The sequence below is a fragment of the Vulpes vulpes genome, chromosome 8 (genome assembly GCF_048418805.1).
Source record: "Vulpes vulpes isolate BD-2025 chromosome 8, VulVul3, whole genome shotgun sequence".
Lineage (NCBI taxonomy): Eukaryota > Metazoa > Chordata > Mammalia > Carnivora > Canidae > Vulpes > Vulpes vulpes.
The window spans coordinates 53095290-53116632 of record NC_132787.1 but is presented as its reverse complement, the minus strand read 5'-3'; the positions used below and the strand labels follow the sequence as shown (position 1 = coordinate 53116632).

Below are 21343 nucleotides of genomic sequence, written 5' to 3'. Positions count from 1 at the left end.
TTCTTGATTTCAGGTGTTTGAGTGTTCATGATTTTTCACAATTGCAGATAGCCCCCATGCTGTCTCTTGATTAGTATTTTTCCTTAAGTTGACTTATTAATTAAACAAGCTTATAGTGAATTTAAGTATCACTGCCATAAAGGTAAAATCTATATATTTTTTTCTATTACAGTTTCAGATTAGAATATAAGTGAAGATGAAAAATGTTTGCCCATCTACAACCTAAAATGTCTCAGATAATACCAGGGGTTCACATATAAAACTTTGGGGAATGCTGCTAAAGACAATAATAGTTAAGTGATGGTTTAAGCATGATAGTGGTACACTACCAAGTATTTTAGAAAGAAGTCTGACAATAGTGTGGAGGATGTTAAGAATGAAGACAGAGCTAGTTAGGAAGCTATTACAGTGGTCCAGTCCAGAGATGATAAATGATTGAGAACTAAGGCAGTGGATATGGACAGGACAGATTAAGAAGTTTATATAGGAGGGGCACCCAAGTGGCTCATTTGGTTAAGTGTCCGGCTCAGGTCACCATCTCAGGGTCCTGGGATCCAGCTCTGTGCTCAGCAGAGTCTGCTTCAGGATTCCCTCTCGTTCTCCCCTTGCTCCATCCTTGCTCATATTCTCTGTCTTTCAAAGAAATAAATCTTTTTTTCCCTTCTGATTAGATCATGGTAGGGAAAAGTTGAGGATGGATCTAAGATTCTAACTTAGATAGTTGGGTAGATAAGAATCTGAATAACAGGGGCACCTGGATGGCTCTGTGGGTAAGCATCTGCCTTTGGCTAAGGGTGTGAGTCCCACATGGGGCTCCCCTAGAGGAGCCTGCTTCTCCCTCTGCCTATGTCTCTGCCTCTCTCTGTGTCTCTCATAAATAAATAAATTCTTTTAAAAAGTCCTAATAATAGATTTGGGGAGAAAAAAGAGGAGCATATATGAAATAGCTTTTATTTTGAATATGAGTTCAAAGAGCTTGTGTTAATACATTTAGGTGGTGATGTCCAACATGTGGAAATATAGATGTAAAAGCTCAAAACAGTGAAAGAAATAGATTTGAGAATGGTATGTATTATAGAGTTGAAGTCACCATGGTGGGTAAGATTGCCAGTGGAAATGCATAGAGCTTCAGGTTGTGATCCCGGGGTCCTGGGATCGAGTCCTGCATTGGGCTCCTCATAGGGAGCTTACTTCTCCCTCTGCTTGTCTCTGCCTCTCTCTGTGTATCTCATGAATAAATGAAATAAAATAAAAATAAGATTTAAAAAAAAAAAAAGGAAATGCATAGAGCTTGAGAAGAAAGGACCAGTGAGAAAATCTAGGCTCCTGAAATATCTGGAGAAGGGGAGGCAGAACGCCTTCCCCCAACAGAACAATCTTATTTCTACTACCTGAAAAAACACTAATCAAAATTCTTTTAGTGTACTTGTAAAAGAAAGGGTCATTTTAGAGCTCCTCTGACATATAGGTCTCAAGAAAGAATCAATCTGGCTCACTAGACAAAAATCTGTTTTTAATTGTATAAAATTATACATATAAAATACATAGGAAGTACTAAAATGGTAAGTAAAATCTTTAACAATGAAAGTGGACAGATAAGGGAACAATTTTTCTCAAGTTCTTTGGGATCTTACTGGTTGTTATTTGAGAAAAATAATCCAAGAGGTGCAAGAAAAAGTTCTTCCCATAACTTACACCTCTTCACACTTCCCAGAGAAAGGAGCATAGGAGAAATGAGAGTTTATGATTTCTGGATTATAAATATCAATAAAAGCTGAATAGACATACCTACTATTTAATGTAGGAGCCTCTACTCCAACTCTATATGAGCTTCATGGTATACAGACATGGGGCTTAGAGAATTCAAGGAGGTCCCTTTCAAACACTAAAACAGTTGCTAGACTCCTTACTGCTGATCCCATATGTACTGGTCACCAAGATTATTTCAAAAGCAAAAAAGCAGACTTTCATCTTGTCCCTATCTAGTCCAAAACAGTAAATTGTGGCCTATTTCCTAATCTATTTCTAAGAACAAAGTGTATCATCATTAAATGAAAAGTCCAATTGCAGAAACATGAAACTCCCCAAACACATTTTAGAAAGTGCACTGAACTATCATACAATATAAAGGAGATTATAGAAACAAGGGGAAAATACATCTTTGAGAGACCTAGAAAATTTTCTCCCAAAGAGAAATGCTTTAGCTATACTCAAGATCATTTATCTCCTATTTCACCCAGGAGAGGGTGGGGGGAGGGAGTCTTAAAAACACAAATAGTTGATCATCAAGTCTCTTCGCCCTCCTGCAGTCTCCCAAGGTTCCAATTAGGAATTGCCATAATGCCAGGCTCATTTCCCTGATGGACTCATGCTCTCAACATGCAATCAACATGGAGAAAAGAGAAAAAACTGAATTTATGGACATCTAAGGTGGCAACAGCAGCAACTTTGAGGGAGAGAGAGAGGAACATGGCCTCTCTCAAACAGGACAGCTGTTTCCAAAGAGCAAAATGATGGGAGGAGAGAGAGTAGGGAAATATGTTTTCCCTTTTACCAATCTCTGCAGGCAGGAAGGTCTAAATACTGGTCTCAACTAAGCTGGGTGAGCACAGGAGGAGGAGTGAAAAGGGGATGTTGGAAGATAAGCAGCTTCAACCCTGATCCCTTCTGGAGCACAGAATACATCAAGAAAGCTAGTTTACCAGCGTGGTATGGTATCTATGCCCCAGAGGCATTTAGGTGATAAACACCGATGGACTGTGTTTCTAATTCCTTTCCTCTTTCTGGGAAGTTCCTCAGGAATGATTTTAACAAGACACCAAATTTCCATTTCCTTCCAAATAATAATGGAAGCCTCAAAATGAAGTACCACTTGAAGTCAGAGGAGGAGTAAGATAGTGGGAGTCTAGGACAGGAAATACCTAGTTAATGAAGAACAACTCAGTACCAAGTAGGCTTAGATCAAGATACCAAAGCCAAAAGCTTCATACTCATACCCTGTTTGGAATCCATGAGAAAACAGGATGAGGGTGAGTGTGGGGCACATAGTCCTTATTCAAACTCCCTGCTATATGATAAGAACACTTTGTCAATCACCTTGTGCTACTGAAATGACTACAGAGTTAACCAGGAGTGTTAAGAGCCAACAAAACTCTGAAGACAGCCTGCTCTTCTTACAAAGTGGAGTGGCAATGTTTCAAATGAAACTACATCCAAAAACTAGAAGAAAAGGGATCTCTCAGCAAATAGGAATCTGAGTGTAGAATTTATACATACATATATATATATATATATTTATACATATATATATATATATTTTAAAGTATAAAATATATATATATGTAAAAGTATAAAATTGAGGAAGTATGTACAGAAATCAACTAAGTCTTAGAAAAGACATTATAAAAAAAGGCCTAGAGAGGATGGGGATTATATGAGTGGACACCTAGCAGTTGGAAGAATGCATATTGCCCAACTGCCCAGCAGCCAGCAAGAGAATATCTTTCTTCTCCTTGTGGAAACGCAGCTCCTTGCCTGCCAGCCGGGCTTCATCCAGCTCCCGCTCAGTAGAGGCCAGCTCTCTAGACAGTGCCCCTGGCACACTTTGCTCCCGGCTCACCCAGTCCAATGCCATTTGGTGGCGAATATCATCATCCAGAGCCCGGTGTGAATAATGAGCCAACACTTCCTGGAAGGGGAGAGGAAAAGGAAGATCACTGACAAGGTCAGGGTTCATACCACATTGACCCAACAGGACTAGGAACTCTTAGCCTTGGTGTCCCTAAGTGAAGTGAAGTTAGCACTTACGTCCTCTAAGGAGATTCTTTTTTTTTTTTTTTTTTTTTTTTAGAGATTTTATTTATTTATTCATGAGAGACAGACAGAGAGAGAGGCAGAGGCAGAGGCAGAGGCAGAGGCAGAGGGAGAAGCAGGCTCCATGCAGGGAGCCTGACAGTGGGACTTGATCCCTGGTCTCCAAGATCAAGGGATGAAGGCAGCACTAAACTGCTGAGCCACCGGGACTGCCCTCTAAGGAGATTCTTAAGGGAAACTTCCTGGTGGGTGAAGCAAGGCAGGCAAAAGAATCACAGCTAAGATCTAAATAAGAAAGATAGGAATGAAGAGGGCACTTTAAGTGAGGCTTTCAGTATTCACAAACTGGTAACTATAGGCCTGCTTATTTCTAACAGAACAGCCACTTCAACATAGTCCTCCTGCCAGACTCTTCTCACCTATAGGACCTCTTACCTGCCGAGAGCACTGTCTTTCCCTCATGGCCTTAAGACTGCCATTCCAGTGCAGCAGTTGAAAAACTGTCATTAGTTCCTGGGGTAAGAAAATATGAAGTGTCAGGACAGTGATTTTATATTGAGAGGTTGCATCAGAATTACATGGGGAACTTTTTACAAAATGTATTTATGTGAGTACCTCATACCAACTCTGATATGCCCTTTGGGAATGGAAGGTACTTACATTTTAAAAAATAGGACACATAAAAAAATAGGACACATATAAATATATATATATTTATATTTATAGCAGGCGATGTTTTCAAATGAAACTATATATATATATATATATATATATATATATATATATATATATATATATATATATTTGCATATGTTGATCCATATTATTAGAGCCAGAGAAGTACTGGAATAGTACCTGGAACTCCAACATTGACTTGCCCTTATTGGATTCCAACATGAATCGGAAGGCACCAATCCCTGTATTTGGGTTGTCAGCTTCCTCCCTGTTGCCCTGTAACAGAGGAAAGGAAAAGACAAACAGATTTCCAATTGGTATTATCACCTCAAGCAGCACTATCCAGTAAATATAATGCAAACCCCCAACCTAATTAAAAATGCCATGGATGTCTGGGTGGCGTCTGACTTTTGGTTAGGCTTGGGTCATGATCTCAGGGTTGTGGGGTCCAGCCGTGTAGGGCTCTGCACTCAGCATAGAGTGTGCTTGGGTTTCTCTCTCTCTCCTGCCCACCCACCCTGTGCACAGTGCAAGCTCTCTCTCTCTCTCTGAGATAAAAAAAATCTTTAAAAAATAACATTTCCTAGTTGCCACATTAAACAGGTAAAACTAATTTTAGTAGCATGTTTTATTTAAGCTAATATATTCAAAATATTGTTTTGACTATAGTTAGCATAAACGTTTTTAATGAAATATTTTACATTCTTATACTTAGGGTTTCAAAATCTGATGTCTCTTTCATGCTTACAGTACATCTCAATTCATACTAGCCACATATGAAGTGCTAATAGCTACATGTGGCTGGTGGCTATTCTGCTGGTCAGCATAGACCTAGAAGACTCCAGAGTCATCACACATATTAACTCAGGAGACAGAGGTCAATCTAATTTTTCCTATCTTACAAAGAGGGAACATTGGACATAGAAAAGAGTCTTGATTTAGCCAAAATAACAAAATGAGTTCAGCATATAGAATTGGACTAGCCTAAAGGAAAACTGGGCAAATGCATCTTATTCTTAAAAGATTTTATTTATTTTTAAAAGATTCATTCATTCATTCATTCATTCCTGAGAGCCACAGAGAGAGAGTCAGAGACACAGGCAGAGGGAGAAGCAGGCTCCCCACAGAGAGCCTGATGGGGGATTCGATCCAGGGATCCGGGATCACACCCTAAGCCCAAAGCAGACACTCAACTACTGAGGTGTTGAGCAGCCACCCAGGTGTCCCAGAAGAGAGTAAGTTCTTAAAACCAAAATTGGGAAAAGCAGAATTTAAGCTCCATTTTTATTTTGGATTTATTTCTAAAATTCCATAAATCTTGAATCAAAGGTTTCTAGATCCCAAAGAGACACAATGAAGGAGGCAAAATATCAACAAAAACATAAACATACACATAGAATCAGTGACTGAGACGTAGGAAGCATGTAAAACACAACATTGCCATAGAATAAACAGAAAGGGGTACACACAGGAAAGAAAACAAGAACTCCTGCTCTGTTTCCCAGTGATTTACAAGACTTCCCAACCAGCCAGTTCTTCCAAACCCCATTCTCTTTTCTTTCAACTCCCAGTAACTTACATTGAAAGATGCCAGGGCCTCAGAGACACTCTTCTCAATGAACTCATCAGTGATTCTTCGGGAAGGATGTTCATTAAACACAGAGTTCATCAGTGCAATCTTTGCAGCACTCCTCCGGGCCTCAGCTTTTGTGGGGCAAAACTAGGCAGGGCAGAGAGAGAAAATACATATGTCTGTGTGTCCAAAAAAGGGGAAGGAACGCTGGGTGTGAAACGCTGGGCTAGAAGACACTTGGACAGTCTTTGGATAAATCAGTTTGTTCAGCACACCCTCCAAAGTTTATATTGTAAAATGGTTGAAGCATTTGGAAACATAATTTTCATTCAACATCCTGAAGTCATTAAGGAACTGGAGACGGCGATAGCTCATACCAAATTGAATCCAGAATGAAGAAGGCTGCTGAAGTCAGCATTATAATCACTGGATATAAAAAAAAAATACCACAGTTTAAACTGTAGACAGAATTAATTACTCAAAAGCCAGATTCTGACCAGCCTGTTCAAAATCTGCATCTTGTTCTCCTGTTCTGTGCATAGGCAAGATTTGTTTTCATCCCTCTAGATAGCCTAAGAGTAGAACAAATCTGTGTCTAGGTTGCTTCTGCAGAAGAGACCTCTACTCTCCACCAGAAGCACCCATCTGGGATTGTTGGGCTTCACTTTTAGCTTCGAGCAGGCAGTTCCCCCAATAATGCAGTGAGTCAATGACCTATCCCTGAACAAAGTCCAAGGTCTGAAGAACGAATTTATCCCCCATTAGAAGAAAGGAAGAGAGGGGTAGGAAGGGGAAGGAAAGCTGCTTGAACAAAGCAAGTAAAACTGAAAGTTAACTCATGTTTTTTACATTGAATCCAACATAGGTATCATAGAACAAGTCTGATTTTCAGAAGTATTAAATCCTTCAACCTCAAATCCCTAGACACCATAGCATTCCTTTATAATTCATCATCACTGGTGGCCTCAAAGGCCTCTGTGCCCTCTGTCATTTATGATTAGGATTTACAGGAAAGGAAGAAAGGAATGTTACAGTTTTTAAAAGTAGATCAGGGGATGCCTGGGTGGCTCAGTGGTTGAGCATCTGCCTTCTGCTCAGGGTGTGATCCCAGAGTCCCAGGCTGGAGTCCTGCATTGGGCTCCCTGCATGGAGCCTGCTTCTCCTCCGTCTGCCTATGTCTCTGCCTCTCTCTCTCTCTCTCTCTGTCATGGATAAATAAATAAAATCTTAAAAAAAAAAAGTAGATCAGGATATGTTTGCTAATTAACTACCCTTAGTATCGATAACTCCCAACTTCCTTTAGCTAACAGGTCTCTCAGGATACGGTGCTTGGTGCATTAACCCTAAGTCATCATCTTCAATTTCTCTATTCGCTGGTCTGTCTCTACTCACTAGCTTGCTGCTTATTCTACAGTATGGTGCTATTCCTGAAAAGTCATCCATGAAGAAAACCAGCAGGAGAAATTTCACTGCCAAAATGGGTATAAAAAAGTACAAGCTAAAAGAGGCCAAGATAGATCATTCTATTCTTTGGGGGAAAAAAATCAAATTATTATAATGGTCCAATTATGGACATCACCATAAAATTATCAAACCCTTACTCAACAGTAAGATATGGTGAGAGAAGAGAGGAGAGATCTTATTCTCTACAAGAGAAAGTATAAACATTAGTCATCTTGGGCATATATTTATTTTCTTGAAATGGCTGGGGTTCTGAGGTAAAAAATTTAGTTACCATATTTGAAATGAAGTCTCCTTAGGATTTTTCTGTGTGTGAGGCAGGAACTGAACTACAATGGCCCTCATTCATGCCACGGATTTATTAAGTGCCTTCTTTTTGCTGGGTGATGAGTTGGTAGTAAGGATTTAAAACTGAACAAGAAAGAAGACACACACTATCTCTTCCTCCATGGAGCATAATCCATCAGGTGAGATAATCAATTATGATATGTTGTAATAAGTGATATGGGGCAGCCCGGGTGGCTCAGCGGTTTAGTACTGCCTTCAGCCCAGGGCCTGATCCTGGAGACCCAGAATCGTGTCCCACGTCAGGCTCCCTGCATGGAGCCTGCTTCTTCCTCTGCCCGTGTCTCTGCCTCTCTCTGTGTGTGTGTCTCTCATGAATAAATAAATAAAATCTTCTAAATAGGGATCCCTGGGTGGTGCAGCAGTTTGGCGCCTGCCTTTGGCCCAGGGCGCGAACCTGGAGACCTGGGATCGAATCCCATGTCAGGCTCCCGGTGCATGGAGCCTGCTTCTCCCTCTGCCTGTGTCTCTGCCTCTCTCTCTCTCTATGTATGACTATCATAAATTAAAAAAAAAAATCTTCTAAATAAATCTTATTTATTTTTAATAAAATCTTTAAAAAAAATAAGTGATATGATAAGGGAAGTTCAAGGTGCTATGGAAGCACATGGCAGGGGTTATAACTTTGTCTAAGAGTTATTCAAACCATAAAAAGAGAAAAAAATGTCTATTCTCTAAATTCCTGTTCAGACTCTAGTTGACATTTCAGCAGGCTACCTTCCTATGGGGAATGTAAAAAGTCCATCTTTGATGACAATATTCACACTAGTCAATTTTTTTAAATAAAAACAATCCCACAGCATTTACTGTCCTCTGGGACTAACATAAAGGTAATCAAAACAATACAAACAAATATTTTAGAACTGCACTCCCAACAAAGGACATCTAAAAAAACAAACTACATGGCCTTCTCAAGAATTCTTCACTTCATTGATTGTTTCTAGTTGGAGACACTTTGGAGCAGGGTAATATTATCTCCTTATAGTATGATCCTACCCCATTGTTTTCCTGACTTTGTTTTAGAATGAATCTCTTCGGGCAGCCCGGGTGGCTCAGCGGTTTAGCGCTGGCTTCAGCCTAGGGCGTGATCCTGGAGACCCAGGATCGAGTCCCACATCAAGCACCCTGCATGGAGCCTGCTTCTTTCTCCCTCTGCCTGTGTCTCTGCCTCTCTCTCTCTCTCTGTGTGTCTCTCATGAATAAATTTAAAAAAATAGAATGAATCTCTTCGGCATCAACTAATAGGAGGCTGGCTCATGTACTCGTCAAAACCAATGATACACCCCTCTATCTCTATGTTCACTTGCTCACAAAGCCACACCTGAATCCAGGATCTATTGTGCAGGTATCTAATGATGAGGTTGATAGGTTGCACAACACCTTCTGCACTTTTTGGCCCTGGCCACGGTATGTCATGGTCCAAGCTGACAAAGTCCACTAGTCAAATTTCTTATTACTCTATAATAGCAACCACTCTTCATACATCACAGTTCTTTCAAATAATTGTAGAATGTTAGCACTGGAAAGACTTTAGAAATAAACTAACCTATCTCCTTCATGCTATAGATGGGGAAACTGAGGCCCAGGGAATTTATCTGACTTGCCCTGCTGGCAGTGAGGGGAATGAGAATTTGGATCTTCTAACTCAGATGAGCACTATTTTCACCATACATAGTTCTTCCCCTTTGACCTCTTAAAGAACTCAAACACTACTTTCTTTAGTAATTGCCTATGAAAAAGTCCTGGGGGTAGGGAATATTATTCTGTGTTCTCAAAAGAGATGGCAGGAAGTTGGACAGATTAGAACATGGGGTAGGTGGGGATCCCTGGGTGGCGCAGCGGTTTGGCGCCTGCCTTTGGCCCAGGGCACGATCCTGGAGACCCGGGATCGGGTCCCACGTCGGGCTCCCGGTGCATGGAGCCTGCTTCTCCCTCCGCCTGTGTCTCTGCCTCTCTCTCTCTCTGTGACTATCATAAATAAAAAAAAAATTAAAAAAAAAAATTAAAAAAAAAAAAAAAAGAACATGGGGTAGGTGACGGTAGTCTGACACACTGAGTAAGGGCATATTCATCATCACTCCAATTCAAAGTGGATGTGAGTTTTTACAGGCTAAAGAAAGGCTACTGAGGTTCTAAATGAACCTCAGATGCTTACCAGAATGATCTGCCCAGAATTGGTTCAGGCCCTCAAATATGTGATTTCAGACAAAGATTTAATGGCCAAAGTGATGGAGAGAACCACTACTACAGCTAAGCATTTATCTTTGCTACTGCCACCTTGTAACTCTTACCTGGAAACTCCCAAAGCAGCTTCCCCCAGGCAGAGTGACGTAACAGACATAAGGAGGGCTGTTGGAGGGAACCATCTCATAAACAACCAGAGCCCCATTCTTCAAGTCTGCCCCACGGGACTGCTTCATCTGCCAGAATTCCTGAAGTGCCTCCACCACATTCACTACAAATAGAGAAGCAGTTAAATTCAGCAGTGAAAACATATCCAAAGTGGTTCTGTGCTTCAGTACGGTATCTGCAACCTGTACCTCCATTAAGAATCTAACCTGCCTTAGTTCCCTAACACCATTTAAATACATTTAAATTAATAAACCTAGACTGTGATTAAGGGGTTTGCATAGCAAGACCAGAGTATGCCTGGCCTCCTCCTTCTCCACCTCTCTGGTTCACATTTTGATTAGTCCTGAACACCAAAGCTGAGTAACTTGAATACTGGAGGCAGAGTTTCCAGGTTAGCAGACCATTATCCCTGCTTCATGAAGTGCAAGTTGATCATTCCACAATTGGTCAGGTGGCCTAGAATAATAATTTCCAGCACAACAAGAAGTGCATTTACTGAACATTTCCTGTGTGTCATGCACAGCTATCAAGGCTTCACCTATTTAATCACAAAAGCCTTATGAGGCAGGTACTTTCATTATCCCCATTTTACAGATGAGTGAAAATGAGACATAGGGAAGTTAAACACCTTGCCCAAGGATGTAACAGCTAGAAAGTAGCAGAGTAAGAATTCAAACTTAGGCTATCCTGGTTCCAGAGTCAATGTTCCTAAACTTTGTGCAATCCTGCCACTCACAGAAATGTGACAATGGCCCTTTTAGCCATCGTCAAGTCTATGCTTCAGGTGAGCAAACCTATAGCCAGAGTCCTTTTCCATCCTGGAATATTATGTATATGTACACACTAGACTGTGTGTGTGTGTGTGTGTGTATGTGTGCATAAATTTGTCTTCTGAGGAGTTCTCTAGGTAAAAGAAATTTTGGGAGGAACTGTATATTGAGAGACACTCCTTCACAGGTCTTTTGTGCTCCTTTTCCATCTTGCTAGGTATGCCAGGGTTTGAAGGACTTGGCTGCTCTTTACTTGGGTCATTTATCATGATTGTTTGCAGCAAGAAACCTGAGGGATGAGATAATGTCTCTCTCTAGGACAAAGAACAAGCCTGCTCTCTGCTTGTTAGGAAATGGCAGAAAGCTCAGCATTCCTCTTCTGTAATGCAACCTATGGCCTATGCAAGCATGGACCTGAGCCCTTCACATCAGACTTAGGAGGCAAGGGAAACTGATGCAAACAAATCTGATGCTTATGCTACCTGCTGTATTATGAATAAAAAGTCCTTTGTCTCTGACCCAGAAGTCTCTTGACTTCTGCCACCTTTTGTCAAACAGTAACTGCTAACATATTAGGATAAAATCAAACCCCAGACTCAAAACACTGTATTCCAGAATAGTCCCCTTGTCCCCCAATACTTGGCTCAATCATTGCACAAATATGTATTGAGTACCTACTCTGTGCTAGACTACGTGTTGGATGCTAGGCCATAAGAGCGAGCAAAACCATACCCTGTTCCTTTTCCTTATGCAGTTTACAGCCTAAAGAGGGAGAGAGAGAGATTAACCAGAGGACCTCGAGCAAATGAAAAAGCGCTATAAAGGAGTTTGGTAAATGATAGGAAATGTGATAGGGGCATCTGACCTCGTTAAGAAGGTCAAAGACAGCTATCCTGACAAAGTGATATATAAATACAGATACGAGCACAAATTCACTAGGCAAAAAGGTGAGAATAGGGATCTGAAGAGAAGGAACAACCTATAGAAAGGCTCTGTAGCAGCAGAGAAGATGGCAAATAAAAGGGACCAGTGTGGCTTGAAAAGAGAGAGTGAGGGAAAGTATAACAAGATTAGATTGCAAAGTTAGCAGGGATGAGACCAAGTGGACCTTGCAGGCCACATCAGAGTACTGGATTTATCTTAAGAGTAGTGGGAAGCCATTGAAGGGTTTAAGACAGGAGGATGAAATCAGTTTTCTTTTGGAAAGGATCACTTTGACTGCAGGGTTCCCAATATTTCAAGTGACTTTTTATTTTATTTTTTTTTAAGATTTTATTTACTCATGAGAGACAGAGAGAGAGAGAGAGACATAGGCAGAGGGAGAAGCAGGCTCCCTGCAGTGAGCCTGATGTGGGACTTGATCCCAGAACCCTGGGGATCACGACCTAAGCCACGGGCAAATGCTCAACCACTGAGCCACTCAGGCATCCTTCAAGTGGCTTTAATAAAGGACTCACAATAATAAATGATCACGTGCATTCTCCAATATTCTCCAACATGACACTCTCTACTCTTAGTTATGAGGACTCATTCATTCTTTTATATTGTGTTAGTTTAGGTCTGCCAAGGAGAAGATATCAAGATTGGATACACAAGCAGATTTATTGGGGAGGAAGTAGGAGAAGGGAGAGGCTTCAGACCATGCTAAAGGTCTGACAACTGTAGAAAGGGTGTGTGGGAAGGAAGGAGATCTGCATGTGAGAATCTCCGTCAGCAGTGCAGTTCCAAGAAAGGTTTGGCCAGCCAGTAGGAAGTCTACAAGCCAAAGGAAATCCACATCAGGATGTGCCTGAGTTAGTGCCCATGCTGGGCTCAGTCACTGGCTGGGGGCAGCTTGCACGATGTGTGGCTTCAGGGCAATGTGGTGATGGACACAGAGGGGATGGCAGCTTAAGGCTGTCAGGCAGTTATGCCCCTGCAGCAGGAGACTTGAACAGCACATTTGTATGGCTGCTACACACACATTAAGCAGAAATGTGAGCACATAATATGTACATAGCTCTATTCTAAGCATTAGAGATGTAAAGATGAATAATACACATTGCCAGCCAGCGAGGCATTCAAAATCTAGTGGCCAATAACTGTTATCTCACCTGCTCTGCAACTGAAGCAAGCACTCCATGTACCAGCTGGAGCTTGGATGCCACACAAGCTCTTTCCTAAAACCCTATATTTAACTGACTTTTTACAATGTTCATTCTTCCATTAAAAGGCAGCATGAAAAGGAAACTCTGTCTTTCCCACCCTTAGTTTTGGCAGGGGCTCTTCAAAGGTCACTGCTGCCCAGAAAGCTTAGCCATCTTTGTTCTTTCCATTGAGATCTTTTCAGCCCCAGTTCCCTCTCTGAGACAATTTAGCACAATGCACTGGGTGACAGCTTTCCTGACATGCAAACAAGGGAGAATATTGAAATAAAGAGAAAGGGGAGGAAACCATTGTAACTGGGAAGGTCCTATTAAAAAGCGTGTATCCAGTCTACATCCAGTTAAATCTCTCTTGGCACACAGTACAGGACTATTTTTTAATGATTACTCAAACCCAAAGGAAATAGGGAGTCTTGTTTTAGAAATGGACAAAACTGAAAATTGTGCAGAATGATCAGGAGAAAAGCAATAAATTGTGATCCACATTTGAAACTGTTCGCAGACTCATTGATTTTTAGAGGTGACAGGTATTTTGGGAGATCATCTAGTCCAACACAGGTCACAAAAGGGGAAATGACCTGCTTGTGGTCACATGCTATGGCAGAGCCAGGGATTGAATGTAGACATCCCGATGCCAATGTTCTTTCCAATTTGGGGATCTTAACCCAGCATCCAAGATCAGTTCCATGACTGAGCTTCATGGGAGATCACAAGTCCCCTAAAATACATAGTGAAATAGTACATGTGCGCAGACTATAGGGGGGATGCCCATAGTTTTATCAGATTTTCTGATAAGGAACAATGCACCTAGTGGTTTACATGAGGATGGTTGAAGAACTGTGAGGTGGGAGGGAGCTGGCAGTGATTAAGACATACACATGTGACAGCTACAATTGCTTTTTAGTAGTAACTGGAAGATGCTGGGGTAAAAGACAAGCAAGACCAAGGTTCCAAGGAATATTTAAATGCTTGCCCCATGATGTTGAACAATAACGAAAAAGAATAATTCTGGTTTGGGTCCTTAGGAGATAAAATACAAATGTCGAAGTGTGATGAGAGACACAGATGAATCTATCTACCATACAGTGAAATCATTAAAACAACACATTAGGGGCACCTGGGTAGCTCAGTCCATTAGGCAGCAGGCTCTCAATTTCAGTTCAGGTCATGATCTCAAGGTCCTAGGATCCAGCCCCTTGCGTCCCCCACATAGGGCTCTGAGCTCAGCAGGGAGTCTGCCTGAGATTCTCTCTCCCTCTGCCCTGCCCCTTCCCATGCACATGCTCTAATAAATAAATAAATCATTAAAAAAAACCCAACACCTGAAATTACAATAAAAAAAACTTTATGTCATAGGGATGCCTGGGTGGTTCAGTGGTTGAGCGTCTACCTTCGGCTCATGGTGTGATCTGGGAGTCCTGGGATAAAGTCCTGCATCGGGCTTCCTGCCAGGAGTCTGCTTCTCCCTCTGCCTGTGTCTCTGCTACTCTCTCTGTCTCTCATGAATAAATTAAATCTTTAAAAAAATTGTCATAAAAATAAATACAATTTTGTGGTGAGGGAGCACGGATAAATAGCTAATGCAAACTGATAGGTGAATGGGAAGGTTCTCCATGATCAAATAAGATAGCGAGAATAGGCTGGCCCTGCTTAATTCACATTATTATGAAGACAGAGAAGCTGGTTAACAATATTCCATCTGACATTTCCTGTTTCAACTTGGGGAAACAGGATGGCCCAGTGCATAGACTCATTGGAAGGGAGGAATTGCAAAATGACAGTGACTTTGGGCGAGGACTATAGGAGGCTGAAAAATGCCCCCTGCTAAGATGTCCATGCCCTAATCCTTAAAACCTGTGAAGGTTACCTTAGGTGGCAAAAACTTGGCAGATGTGATTAAGGATTCTGAGATGGGGTGATTATCCTGGAGTATCCGGGTAGGGACTAACTGCAATCCCAGGGGTCCTTACGAAGGGGAACTGATAAAGCACAGAAGAGGAGAGGACAGTGTGAACACGGAGGCAAAGATCAAAGTGATGCAGTCACCAGCCAAGGAAAGCTGGCAGCCTCCAGAAGCTGGGAGAGGCAAGGACACAAATTTTCCCCTAGAGCTTCTGGAGGGGGCACAGACCTGTTAACACCTTGATTTTGGCCCAGTGATACTGACTGTGGACTTCTGGCCTCCAGAACTGTGAGAGAATCTATTTCTGTTGTGGTTAGCCCCCAAATTTGCAATAATTTGTTAGAGCAGCTGCAGGAAACTACTACAGAATCTAATCCAATATTCCAAATATTGGAAATATTCAGACTACCAATTTAACTCCACAGTCACTTGTAGACAAAGAAGCGGTCTGTGATTCCGAGGAAAAAGGAACAACAACTAAACAGAAAATACCACACAAGTTTCATTTGTTCAACCTGGTGGAGTAGCTGGACAGCACTTCCAAGCATGTCAACATACTGTGATATAAAGAGAGAGCAGTAATTCAAAAACTACACATTTAAGGAGCGCAGGGCAGAAGCTCCAGACCAAGGAAAGTGACTTGATCAGTCAATCATGCCAGTGTTAGGGATTGTCAGCTGTCAAATATTAGAAAGGGACCACAGGCCATGTGTAAAAAGGGACAAAGGAAATGGGAATGTGACGAATACCTAGCATCTTCAGTTCTCCAAGGGTTTCCAAATGCATAATAACAGCAACTACTCACTGAGTAGTACTAACTATGTGCTGTGAGGCTTACACTCGTTTTCTCATTTAATCCACACAAAACTATCAAGGTAAGTTTCTAATAGACATTTTTTTAAAAAGTGAACAAGTTAAGGCACCTGGCTGACTCAGCCATCAGGGTGTGCAACTCGTGATCTCAGGATTGTCAGTTTGAGTCCGATGTTGGGTGGAAAGATTATTTAGCAACAAAATCTTAAAAAAAAAAAAAAAAGTAAACAACTTAAGGCACAGGCCACAGTGGTAGACCCAGGATTTAGAACCAATGTTTGTTTCAAAGCTGACCCTTTTTCTATTGCCCTATCCTGCCTTATTGCACCATTAATCCTCACACATACTTGTGAAGTGGACTGTGAGCTCCATGAAGATGGGGACTGAGTGTCTTGTTCGCCTGGCATCTGGTGATCAATAAATATTTGTCGAATGAATGAAGCAGGTGGGGCCTAGAGAGATTAAGCAGTTTATTCAAAATCACACAGCCACTGTTTGACAGGATGAGGTTCTCTGATTGCAAACCCTATGCACCACAAGCTGATTAAGATCCTACAGCATACTGAGTTATGTGTGTATCTTAGGTGGAGCTTGGTGTGTGTGTGTGGGGGGGCGAGATATAGGACAAACAGGTGAAATAGAAGAAGAGTTTTCTTTTTGTGTTTTTAAATAAATGCTGAGGTCCTACATGGGTACAGGTAAACCTAAAGGTGGAAAAGGTGAATTTAGAGCAGTCAGAAAGAAGGTAAAGAATGTGAATTGAAGATGATACAGTAAAGCATTGCTGTATCAGATAAAGGTCCAGGCAAAGATCAAAGTAAATTATATTCTGGGGGAATAGAGCCAGCCCCCAAATACCATGCCATCAGTCACAAGGGTATGTGGGCACATGCCAATGGCAGTTTTGCCTATTAATCGAAGCAGAATAAGTGATTCCATGTGGTGAAGGACTTCTGAGCCAAATCGGCAGAGATTCTGCTTGCCTGAAGCTGAACTATCTGCCAAACTCTCCCAAAGTACTGGCTGGCCATCCAGACTGGAAATGAGAAACTCAGGAATAATGAGGAGTGTGGTGGGAGCTAGGGAGGTTGGAGGAAGGAATTGTCACAGAGTCTGGAGCCAGGGTGATTGCTCTTTGTCAGTAAAATTCCCTTGCTCCTTCATCCTGTCTAAGGAAATGAAAAAGTTTTTACAGGACACTCAGTTTGGATGCCAAACCAGAGGCTCTCTAGGTAACACAGACAAGAAAAAGGGTACACTCTTATATAATTCTAATAAACACCTGTAAGTTTCCAAGAGGAAGGGTTCACACTTAAGGAACTGCTCCTATGCTCAAAGGCAAAGACCTTCCATTGATCTCAATTTTAAAAAGACTGGAAGCAGCAGGACAATAGCTGATGACAGTTCCATCACAAAACCCTGTTAAATCTAGGAATTAAATGAGACAAGTAATTATATTTCCCCATGATGAATTTCAGAACACACATTTCTGAATGTGCGTTTACATTCCCAGCACTTAGCAGAGTGCCAGCCCCATGGCAGGAGTTCAAAATGTTGAAGAACAAAAGGAATCTGATGGTAAATGTATCGTTGGGCACATATAACACATGGAGCTAAAAATCTGTTTTCCTTGGAATCTTTGCGTTTACACTGTCTGGGTCTAAGAATGAGAGAAAATGAGAATGAGACATGTTCTTTCCAAGGAAATATGAACCAATAAATTTGAGGTAATATTCATCATTTCTTAAGGTACCTATTATGTGCTAGGTGCAATATCTCATTTAATTCCCCTCAAAACCCTTGGGGAAACTGAAGCATGGTGAAGTTAAGTCACTTCCCCAAAAACACAGCAGGCAAGTGACAGAGATTTAATTTGGGATTCAATCCATGCTTGTCTGACTCCAAAACCCGCATATGCTCTTTTCATTACACTTTCACAGGAAGAAAAAAAAAAGTCACTACTGTCCATAGAGAAAGCCTTACAACCTTTCTCTGTATTATTGTCCAACTAGAAGGTTAGAGATGTAGCCACTTCCAGGTCAGGCAAGATTTAACCAAGCAGAAAGAAGTGATGTCTCAGGAATTCCAGACCTAAATTCTGTATCCCACACCCCTGACTATATTGTGTCTTGTTACACTATAAATCTGGAGCTCAAACTCAGGAAATTCTACACTGATTAAACAAAAACAACAAAGAAAATCCTCACATTCCCCTTCTCAGAAACCCCAGAAATTAGGCATGTGTAAGAAGAAGATTTTTAATGGAAGTAGGTTTCTGCCTGGCTCATTTCCACAGAATTTAACATTGAGAGAGCCAAGGCCTCGGATTTATCCTCAGTTCCTGGGCAAGAGCCAGGAAAACAGAGCCAGACAGACAGAGAGACCAGAGTTGTGAGGCTCCATACTAAGAGACACCAAAGTGAGGTACTAAGTCACAGGAAGCTGGTTTGGGCTCAATAGTATAGTTCCACCTTTAAAAGCACAATTATAAGTGACTTGTGAATACCCCAGCAAGTCTGAAGTTGCATTGGAAATTTCAGAGTGAGAATAAGTAAGAAAAGAATTCAAAGGTCAAGATTAAGGAGATGGAGGGGCACCTGACTGGCTCAGTTGGTGGAGCATGCGACTCTTGATTCCAGGGTTATAATTTCGAGCCCCACGCTGGGTGTAGAGATCACTTAAAAAAAAAAAAATTAAAAATCTTAAAAAAAAAAAAAAAAAGGTTAAGGAGGTGGAGTAAATTAATGGAGGAGCCCAGGAGTTGTGAGATCAGAGGAAAGGGTCTGGATGAGAAATATCCTGGGTCTGAGATAAAGGATAGGACCCTACACAATGGGGACTGGTCCTCAAAGGCAAAGGGATGTGAAGTATTAAGCTACAGGAAGAATTCCATTTCTGAAGGAGAAGAGGCTGGGAAGAAAAGATGGCTGTGTTTGTAAAAAGGAGTCTTTGGAGAATATAGTAGTAACTCAATAAAGGGGAGGAGGTGAGAGGTGTGTATGAGCTGTGCCTCTGTGTGTGTGCGTAGCTCAGAAGGAAACTCCCCAAAAGGAAATGCATGTGCGGGCTCTGCGCCAGGAAAAGCGATCCGGAGGACTATGGGAGCAAGGCTCCTTCCCAGAGGGTGTCCCGTAGGAGGCCAGACCCGCAGACTCACCTCGGCCATAGCCCTGCGTGTGCTTGGCGAAGCTCCTGACCACCGCCTCCACGGCCTCCCGCAGCACGGCTGGGCTGCCGGCGGCGCCGGGGGGCAGCGGCAGCCCAGGGGCCCCCGACAGGAGCAGGGGCGGCGGGGGCGGGGCGGGGGGCGGCGGTGCGGGCGGGGGGCCTGCGGGGGGTGTGGCGGCGGCCGCCGCGGCCCCAGTTACCCCGGGCCGAAGCGCTCGCAGCGTGCCCCTGCCGCCGGCGCCCACTCCGGGCTGCAGCCGCTGCGCTCGCATCGTCTCCATCCCGGCCGCTCGCGGAGCAGCGGCCCGGAGCCTGCCAGCCTGGCGAGCTAACGGTCCCAGCCAACCCCGCCGGCGAGCGCCTGAGGACTGAGGCGGCGCCGCAGCCCAGCCGTCAGTCAAGCGGGGGCGGGGAGGAGCCAGGTCCTGTGCCAATCACCAGAGTGGGCGGGAGCTGCCGCGCTCCAGCTCCGCCATAGGCGAGTTACTGAGGAGGGCGGAGTTCTGGGCAGCCAATTGCAAAGAGAAGAAGCGGCATTCTTTATAACCGAGCAGCTGATCTCGGGCGCTTCTTTGGGAGTCGAGTGGGGAGCACTGGAAGACCAGCCAGATCCCTGGGGCGAAGCGTGTAGAGGGGGTGGGGGGAGCGGCGGGGAGACAGCCTGGATGCCAAGCTGAGGAGAACTGTAGGCAGAATGAGAGGATTCTTAGGGGTCATTTGTCCCATGACTTCATTTTATAGATGTGGATGAGGAGACAGATAAGTTATGTGACTTGTCCAAGGTCACATGCAGTGGGCGGTGGAGCTAAAACAAGGAAAAGAATACATTTAATGAGCATATACTTGCTATATGTCAGATACGACACAATGTACTTTAGTGCATTGTCTTACCGAATAATCACAATGACTAGAGTTTATTATTTTAGAGATAAGGAAATGGACACTCAGATAGGCTAGATAAATTAACCAAAATTAAAGCTAGAAGATGGCAAAGAGGGGTTCAGACATAGGTCTTCTGATTCTCAATGTTTTGATCTTTCTGTTATACTATACGTCATTAGGTAATTTTCTGATTTTACCTATTCTAAATTGGGGGAACCTGTGAGGAGTGGAATGGGTTGCTCCCTTACCTCCCATTAGAGTAAGGGAGAATTGGAATATATGCAGAAACCAGAAAACTAAGAAGTCTAGGGGCAGATTAAAACAGTTACCCTTGGGGATCCCTGGGTGGCGCAGCGGTTTGGCGCCTGCCTTTGGCCCAGGGCGCGATCCTGGAGCCCCGGGGTCGAGTCCCGCGTCGGGCTCCCGGTGCATGGAGCCTGCTTCTCCCTCCGCCTGTGTCTCTGCCTCTCTCTCTCTCTCTGTGACTATCATAAATAAAAAAAAAAAAAAAAAAAAAAACAGTTACCCTTGGGAATCCCTGGGTGGCTCGGCAGTTTAGCGCCTGCCTTTGGCCCAGGGCGCGATTCTGGAGTCCCGGGATTGAGTCCCACTTCAGGCTCCCAGCATGGAGCCTGCTTCTCCATCCTCCTGTGTCTCTGCCTCTCTCTCTCTCTCTATGTCTGTCATAAATTAATTAATTAATTAAAAAAAAACACACAGTTACCCTTGTTCATAACCTGTCAGGCTGGGTTCCTCTAATTACTCTTACACAGATACACACTACACATAATTTGTCAGTTGACCATCATGCCATTTTTACCTGGGTGAGGTTATGCTAGTTTTCTCTCTCTCTTTTCTCACTCTGCAGTGACTCAGGTTGGGGAAATAAAAGCCAGAAGTGGAAAAAAAAAAAAAAAATGACCTGGCTGGCTCAGTCAGAAAATCATGCTACTCTTGATCTCGGGGTTGTGAGTTCAAGCCCTACTTTGTGTGTAGAGATTACATAAATAAATAAAAACTTTTTTTAAAAGAGTAGAAAAAATGGAAGAAATGCACCTGGTGAGATGAAAATTAGAACCCAAAGGAATAACTGGGAATGGTCATGAAATAAGAAACTTGAAAAAGGGATGGAATCTACTCGGGTATATCTGTTGATGGTGGAGAGAGGTAATTTTTATAGGAAGTACTTTTGTAGAAATCTTAAAGAATTTGAGGATGGACATAGGGGAGACTGGGTCAATGAAAGCCTGTCAAATGCCTTAAAACCTTCAGGACACAGGACACTTGTCTTTTCTTCTGCAACCATAGTTGGTCAGTTGGTCCCCCACAAAGAAGGTGGCTGGAACCTCTAAGTATCCCCTAGATCATTATAGCTAGTATCACCCTCCCTCCCCATTCCTCACTCCCCACACCCCACACCCTCAGGCAGAAGTGACAAAACACA

General features: G+C 42.7%; 1 protein-coding gene across 1 annotated transcript; it reads right to left on the bottom strand.

Moving 5' to 3' along the window:
* Nucleotides 1-935: 935 nt before the first annotated feature.
* Nucleotides 936-19385, bottom strand: LIX1L (limb and CNS expressed 1 like). Its single transcript, XM_025983033.2, has 6 exons — nucleotides 19007-19385; nucleotides 10159-10322; nucleotides 6068-6208; nucleotides 4669-4764; nucleotides 4249-4326; nucleotides 936-3688 (listed from the first exon to the last, which is right to left on the bottom strand). Exons 1-6 carry the CDS (start codon nucleotides 19296-19298, stop codon nucleotides 3446-3448), a joined length of 1014 nt encoding a protein of 337 aa, XP_025838818.2. The 5' UTR covers nucleotides 19299-19385; the 3' UTR covers nucleotides 936-3445.
* Nucleotides 19386-21343: the final 1958 nt, after the last annotated feature.